At 43.4% G+C, this 7,944-nt stretch overlaps 1 protein-coding gene across 1 annotated transcript in view; it reads right to left on the bottom strand.

The window, feature by feature from the left end:
• Window positions 1–1,162: 1,162 nt before the first annotated feature.
• The window catches only part of T265_11984 (hypothetical protein), a gene marked incomplete at both ends in the record, with an annotated part of 34,149 nt that continues 27,367 nt past the window's right edge, over window positions 1,163–7,944 (bottom strand). The window contains 3 exons of the mRNA XM_009178848.1: window positions 1,163–1,776; window positions 3,999–4,136; window positions 6,547–6,639. Coding sequence (XP_009177112.1) covers window positions 1,714–1,776; window positions 3,999–4,136; window positions 6,547–6,639 — 294 coding nt within the window. The remainder of the gene's footprint in view (window positions 1,777–3,998; window positions 4,137–6,546; window positions 6,640–7,944) is intronic.

A 7,944-nucleotide genomic window follows, 5' to 3' on the forward strand; every position in this document is an offset into this window, starting at 1 on the left:
TTATCTTGAGTGGCTCATGCCTACGTTTGCTTCATTAAATGAACTGCCTAACAGTATATTACTTAAAAAGCACAGCTATATCAAACTTTATAACAGAACTATTTATCAGAAAATTATGCGATTTCATTGGCTCGTTGGCCAGTAGGCGGCAGCTGCTTGGAGACTGATAAGCATGAAAATAAGTCACTTGGAAGTCATCCCTGTATATGTTCAGAAACACCAATGCCTACATGCATCTTTATCTTGCTGATGTTCGGAATCAATAGATTCTGACTGAGTTGGTGAAGCGAAGACAGAGGCTTTATTGATGTTGTTAGAACGTGTGTTGTCCTTACTGCACATCAGACCAGCCACGTCCAGCAGTTGCTGAGATGCCACCCGGATGCGCCTCTACTCAGAACGTTACCTTTGAGAAACGAAACCGAATAAAGTTCCTAAGTGATCCGGACAACCATTCTCCAAATTTCAAATCCTATTGAATGGACCCTGGAGTGATCATATGGATCATCTGGTTGAAAAGGAAAACGGCCAAACCTAGCTTGTATCTAAGTTATTTGCCTTATGTCACTCTGGAGAACGTACCAAATGTATGAGAGCGCGTTCAGAAATAAACCAACAATTAACGGCGCTCAAACTACTTCACCTCAATCACATCCAGTATAGACAACAATTACTCGGCATCATATCTGATTGCAACCACAAGTGTCAGAGGCCAAGAAAGTGCCAGAAACCGGGGCTCCTGACAGCAAACGATAAGTCTGCATTGCTGGAGTTTTCCTGTCTTACATCCCAGAGAACAAACTTCACAACGTTCGTCGAGAAAACGGGATAATTGGGCCCTAGCCTTATTCGTATGGACATGATAAAATATACATCAAGCCTTCATACGGCATAAAAGTGGCTATGATGCCTGTGTCGATGGGGAAAATAAGTGCCGCATAATGACTCACAACGGGATTGCTTACTTATTTCACGAAGTTGAAAGCGCTGAATGATAAAAATGGCAGACTGCCTGCACATTGAACCAAAATAAGTTACGCAAAAAAGACAAACCACATGAGAGAAGCAGCGACATGACTATCCCCAGAATGACCAAGATGCTGACAATTTAGCATGAGTAATGAGTTCCATGGAAACTCAGGAACTACACCAACTGCATGAGCCTCAAGAAGAGTGGAACCGGTAGCATATTGTTGAAGGGTTTCCAGTAACCTTTAGAGTCGAGCAAACACCGCGATTTGATTTTTTACTTGTGTGCAGAGACAGCGTACACAACATTTTTGGATAAGCGTAGAAACTATGACAAATTTCAGTGAAAGATTGTCTCAGGGGGGAATAGTGAATATTCTGTACTCGATAGATCACTGACAAAAAGTAATAAAGATCTGTCTACGAAAAAGACGTTACAAACCGAAGCAAAGTGGGTACGGTCGCCAAGTTATGTTGTGAAAACACTGGCACGGTGGCGGTTCTCCGCCGAATGTTCGATTCCCATACATCCGACATCGCCTAAAACCTGGCTCTTCGTGAGAAGAAAACTTTACCAAGGTTAGGGTCACAGCAAGGAAGTGGGGAATGAACGGTAAACGACCGTACAGAACATTACTACGCCCTACCGGAGCCACTTAGTGAATTCGACAGACGCGAAAAGACGAAGCACGGTCCCACGCTCAGCCGAAAACACCAAGTGTGCGTTCCGGTAGGGAATTAACCTCAGCAACCAGTAACTTTTGGCGTGACCCCGGAATCCTTCGTAACGTACAGAGTGGTGAAAGTCTGAAACGAGAGTTGGAGGGAGAGTGAGTTAAGGCGAGCACCATAGGTCGATGGGGCGAGGAACACAAGCAACAAATTGACAATGTCCGAAACAAACAGCAGCCACTTGCATCGCTCGGTACGAACTAAATCCTAAACGTTTCTCTGGTGAATCAGCTGTGTGTCTGAAACGAACAGTAACTCAATGGTTATATGTTAAGTACCTATGAGCGACAACTGAGAACTCCTGTCTAGGGTTGCGGAACCTGGCAGTATTCAAGGCCTTTCGCTTCCTTCGAGTGGCATGGTAGCCAGGCACCGAAAGGGTGTTAGAGCTAAGCGATTATTATTATTATTATCATTATTGTAGCTGGGAACAGGATTCCGGAAAGGCAAACTTATAATAATATTAAGTAAATAGTTGTTCAACTGTAACACTCGGTGCCTGTCTACATAGGATTCCGGAAAGGCAAACTTATAATAATATTAAGTAAATAGTTGTTCAACTGTAACACTCGGTGCCTGTCTGCCAGCCACCTGAAGGAAGCACGAGGCCCGGGATATTGCCGGATCGCCCAAGCCTAGACAAAGGACCTGTCGATCAGTAAATTCGCGCCCTAACCATTGAGTCATACCGCCCCCAAAGGCAAAGTTAAAGATGATAGATATTTAATTTAGGAATTCAAACCTTATCGACTCACCTCAGTAACGGAACGAACCAGATACACATCTGAGCCCGGCTACTACAGTGTCTGGGTGAATTAATGGATGAAAGTTTCGCGTTCGGATGCTCAGTAGTCCTTCCGACAAGCTCCCACTTCGCTCCCATCCTGCGAGATTTGGCTTGAAACTGGTATCTTATGAGAGGCCATTCCTAACTCTCACTACCCAGAGGAAACAGGATGGCAAATAGTTAATCTGAATTTCCCCGTTTGAGGCACTAAGCAACCACGTGACTGAATGATTCCAATGTGGTCGGGGTTTCGAACATGAACGCTAAATCACCAAAGATCTCTTCAGAGTTACTGCTTTGATGAGGGTATAATATTCCCCGTCATCCACGACTACGGAATAAAGTGTGAACCAAAGCATGTTTGTGCTGCGTGGGACAGGAACTGGTGAAACTGATGTATCCGGCCCAGGTAGGGTTTCGATAAACGGAGCGAGACGATACCATTGGTATTCCTGGTGATCGGTAAGTTCAAAAAAAAGGAATTTTGCCTTCTACTTCAAAGCCACAGGTGAAAGGAATGTTTCAACGGCGTGTGGAAATCTGAAAGCACATGTCCAACCTGTTCTCAATCTTTTACAACGAATAAAATACCGCCTAGATTCCGTTTATACGAAGAGAATGTAGTTTTCTGCCGATTAATCAAGTCTCGTCATAATAATAGTGGTTAATGGGTCCCATAGCACTCCCCCACTGGTGCCTTAAAAGTAAAATTCGACATCCTTTAGGCACAGTAAATTCATATCCCTAAGATTAGCTGTGGGTAAACTAAGCAGACTGCTACGTGACTATCCGAGATGTATCAATTTACTCAAAGTGGGATAACAGCTCATGTTCAGTAAGTGCTGTCCGCACAGGTTTAGGGATGTCTACCAGCCACCTCGCCAAAGTGTGACAAGACGAACCGTTCACTGCTAAAATGAATACATCGGGTTTATGAGTTTTCGCAAGTGCGTGAAGTTGAGGCGCATGCCAACCAACAAGTTTAAGCTTATTGAATTCACTCCCACTGCTCGTTTCACTGTACTTAGATTGCTCACTTTAAAACAATAAATAGAAGAGATGATCCGCTTGAGGCCTTTTTACATGACCCTGCTGTGGTGCTACCAAAGTTGTGGTACCATCCTAAAAAGGGTTCATCTTATGACGAAAGGTACGTATGACATGTTCAAGAGTCTCACAATCAGAGTTTTCCGGAATAAGTAGGCGAAGACTGAGTAGAATATCGGTTGTTGGGGCGAGAGACTTCTGACAGTCGTACGTGTAAAACGACGTCAATGAATGCCAAGCGGTTGGAGCTCTGGAACGAGTTTATGGCGCTCATGTTATCTTGCGTATACAATAGTGATCATGAACACGGCAAGAGAGGGAACCTTGTTGTTATTGCTGCGAAAACGACCAACAACACTTGCATACAAGACATTTGGTAAATGAAACGGAAGGTTTAAATAGACCATGTAGCTGGAGGAATAGAAAGGCGGCATTTTTAAAGTCATCATATCGATGGCCTCACCTCGGAGCACGTAGGATGAATACCAATAGTCGCGTCGAAGTCCGCCTTGGTCACACCGATTTTCATCGCAACAGCATAGCCCTGGGTTATTTCTCCGGCATTTGGACCGAGAACGTGGAAACCGAGGACTTGTTCATTCTGGAATTAGGCGGAAAAATAGAAAGAAAAGTTTCTGAGCAATTTAGAGCCGAAATAATTACCAACAAGGCAGCACGTGACAGCCAGACAAGGAATAACTCGGAATTTGATGTTGACATTGGTGGAAGTTAAATAACTCTCCAACCACATAATTATGGCATGAATAACAAAAAGTCCACCGACTCGTATACCTCAGCAACTTGAGTGGGGTATGATGCACGGACAGAGAGTGGAATGCCATGTTCATTTAGAGATCAACAAACTTCCCTATGGGACATATCCCAAATTCAAGCAAAAGTGATGTGAACTGAAGATGTTCACATTCCCGTCTTTTCCATGCGTTCACGGAATCCAAGTCTGTGAATTCGGTGAGCGTTCGGAGGCATACTGGGGATTTTATGATCTGGTTTCGCGATCGCTGGCTACGAAGGCAGGTCGATCACGGCGTAGATAGTTTTCACAACTGTACTCACAGACTCTGTTTTACCTTTATTTCACTTGTATGTACCGCTGGCTTTCGGTTTTAAGGACCATCAATCCGTACCGCTCGGAATAAGAGATACTAAAAACAGCAAGTTCCATTAAGTTGTATTCTCAAAGACTGAATTATTGAGTAAAGAGGCGCCCTGAGATCTAACTTTATACGCTACTTTAATTTGGAGTAATGGCTTCACAATGGAAGTTATTGGAAACATTCACCAAGGGATAAGAAAAACAAAAAGCCGTGTGCGGCAGCACGAGCCAGGCTTTTGAAAAGTGCGGAAGTTGTGCGCCCCGTGTGGATTTACGGAGAACCGCTTACTGCACCTTGTCACCCAAAGGTCTCGTGAGAAGTCCGTCTAAAGATGAGAGCTCTACTTTATTCCCTTTCAAAAGCCACTTTCGGGGCGCACGAACGTAAGCATACGAAGAAAATAGCCTTCGTCCGTGACCAAATCATTCACCAAATCAGAGATATTTGAAAGAGATTCTCCTACATATATAGGAAACAGCGCAGTTCGAAGTACTCCCTAGGTAAACGACTATCACGGACAACAAAATTAGGTCCCTAAACGTCAGGCCATTAGTTCCTTATCTAAAACGCTCATTGACACGAAGTCGGGTCACTGACCGAACACCAAATATAATCACATCCCGAGATCGAGTTACTATGGTAACACCTATGTATCTGCTTTACTGTTTGCATGAATTTAACCGGAAATGTTCTCTAGTCGTTCAACTTCCATCGCCACACACATTTTGATTCCAATCGTAACGGTTCACATGATCAGTTGAAATGCTTACATCTCGCACTATACGTGTTTTAACCGTTTTGTGATTGAATAGGCCCGCCTCAGTAGCCACGGCAGCAGCAAATACGCATAAGCGATTCCAATCACTGGAGAAAGTCATAAGCAGCAATTTGGACTCAGGTATACTTACATATCTACCGCCCATATGCACCGGGGACGTCGAAGGACTAATACATAGCAGTAGGCTTCCTGTGACTGTTAAATTGTACACAAAATCATCTAATGTAGAAACCGGGCCGTAACGGGTATAAATAGAGCTGTATATGGCGACCATTAGGGCTTACCGCTACAATGTGGGTTGTTATTCGCAAGAGCGAGGTGTCACGGGTAGAAGAATAGCTTACTTTGGGAGTCAAATTTGGACGGATCCTCCGTATATATAAGTACCAAAAGTTGACTGGGTTCACTTGTTGCGATGGGGTTGAAAACGCGTAAATACTACCTGGACATTCCGAAGATTTCGACTCATTATAATTAAGTTAGTCTTCCGAAATAGTAGTAAGATGTGGCGGCTAACTGATGCCAATGATGTCCGTGCTGTCAGTTTCAATTCCGAGTGATTGAACATTGGGGGAGTAGGGAATTTAATATAATAGCGGCAAGCCAGCATAAGGTTTGTTCCCTGTCTACTCTCATCTTTTTCCACCTTAGGGCTTCTTTTATAATTGAAGCATCAGTGCCAACAAGGACGTCGTTGGGGAGTCAAGAATCGGAATAAAAAGGAGCGACTCAGGTTGGATGTTGTCCGTTGGAGCGTAAGGAAGGATTTAATGGTTATAAAGTAGAAAGCATTCGATTCTTTATTCCAATGCGTCCAACTAGCTTGACCAACATTTGAGCAATAGGAATGGTGAAGAACGGTGACTGAAGATCATACTGCGGAGTGGCTTTACATCCTAAGGTTTATTGGAGTATTACTATACTGTGGAAAGTTGGCGAGAAAAAACTGGGCAAAAGGGCAGGTGAGATCTGCGACAAGATTCAAGAGATACCTGCAGTCTTCCTTTATATCTCAAGGCATGTAGAAAATATTCAGTTCTCCTTTAAGCAACATAGCTAGCAGTTTAGAAAAAAAGCCATAACAACGAACTACATACCAATAAACGGAAATTACTCACCGCTGCCTTGTTACAGACGAGTTTTGCGTAGCATACATTGTCATCACGATGAGGTAATGCCCACTCCAAAGGATTGAAGTGTGAATGATAGACCTAAAAAGAAATAGCGGGAATCATGAATAAGAGGTGCCATCCTATTCTAAACATTCTACCTATAAAATATAGCTAAAGTACGATAGCGTTTTACTCTACCAGAGGCTTTGAACGCTAGTACCATACGAACGTAGCAACTTCTATGTCGAACAGGGCCTGTAGTAGAAAGTATACCGTTTTCGAGTAAAACTCAGTTTAAGGGAAATCCCAACGCGAATTCTCTTAAGTTTCAAAACGTTCCTCGTGTAAGCTCCGAAGTTAACTCCATAAGCACACCATAGAAATAAAATGGCCGGTTAGTCTTTATGGATGATACGGATTATGTCGCAATCAGCGTAATTTCACAGCGCTTGCAGGTGTACGACTTTCCTCGCTAATATCCTGGTAATGGATCTATGTGAATTAGTTATCCGGAACGGTCCAGGAGTACTTAGTTGGTCGAAATAAGGTGAAGTTTGTATTACCATAGATGAAGGGTTAACTCAGTCTAAGGATGATCGTTTCGGCTGTTGCGAGTGCGTTCCTACGGGCAATATTGGCGCGGTTGATGTACATCAAGCCAAACAATTCCAATTGACTCGCCATTCGTAAGGAATGGGTGGTCGCCGTCACCGAGTATCTGACTTTGGTGGTTCTACCACAGAAAGACATAAGGTCAGCCATTGTCAAAAACCGACGCTGAATTGTAGAACCCGAGTGGTTTGTGGTACGCTCATCAACGAAGAAGTAAAGATGGATGAATTGTGTGCTAGAATGCTGTACTTGGTATCGCTGCAGGTGGCAACTAATGAAGTGGCTTGCGGGGTGTGCAGTCCCAGCATGACAACTTAATCTTTGTCGCTTACTAAACGCAGGTCAATAAATACAGATAAGTTCGAAATTGGTAAAATTTTCCTCTTTGTACTGGTTCATCCTACACGTCTTTCCGGTATAACTCTCACTAGGGGTTACCATTCTTCATTTGATTCAACACAACATTGCCGAGCCAACTGTCAGTAGCGAATTGGGTTCCAGAAAGGATCGAATAGAAAAAGGAAAGTGGCTTGTGGATAGTGTCACATGGTATCGTCAAACGTTACAATCATTATGCGTGTACAATGGTAACTGTCAGACGTTGAGACCCGAAGCATCACATTCAATGTTAGTGATAAAACATTAGTTAGATGACGGCCAAGGGGATATACTTAAAGACACTCAGACGATCGTTGTTGCCAAAGCAACCGCTACTGTGCCTCGCGATACAGGTGGGTTATTCTTAAATTGGTCGATAACTGGGCGTGGTACATGAAGAATATATATATATAT

This window comes from Opisthorchis viverrini (assembly GCF_000715545.1).
Source record: "Opisthorchis viverrini unplaced genomic scaffold opera_v5_682, whole genome shotgun sequence".
In the NCBI taxonomy this organism is placed as follows: Eukaryota; Metazoa; Platyhelminthes; class Trematoda; order Opisthorchiida; family Opisthorchiidae; genus Opisthorchis; species Opisthorchis viverrini.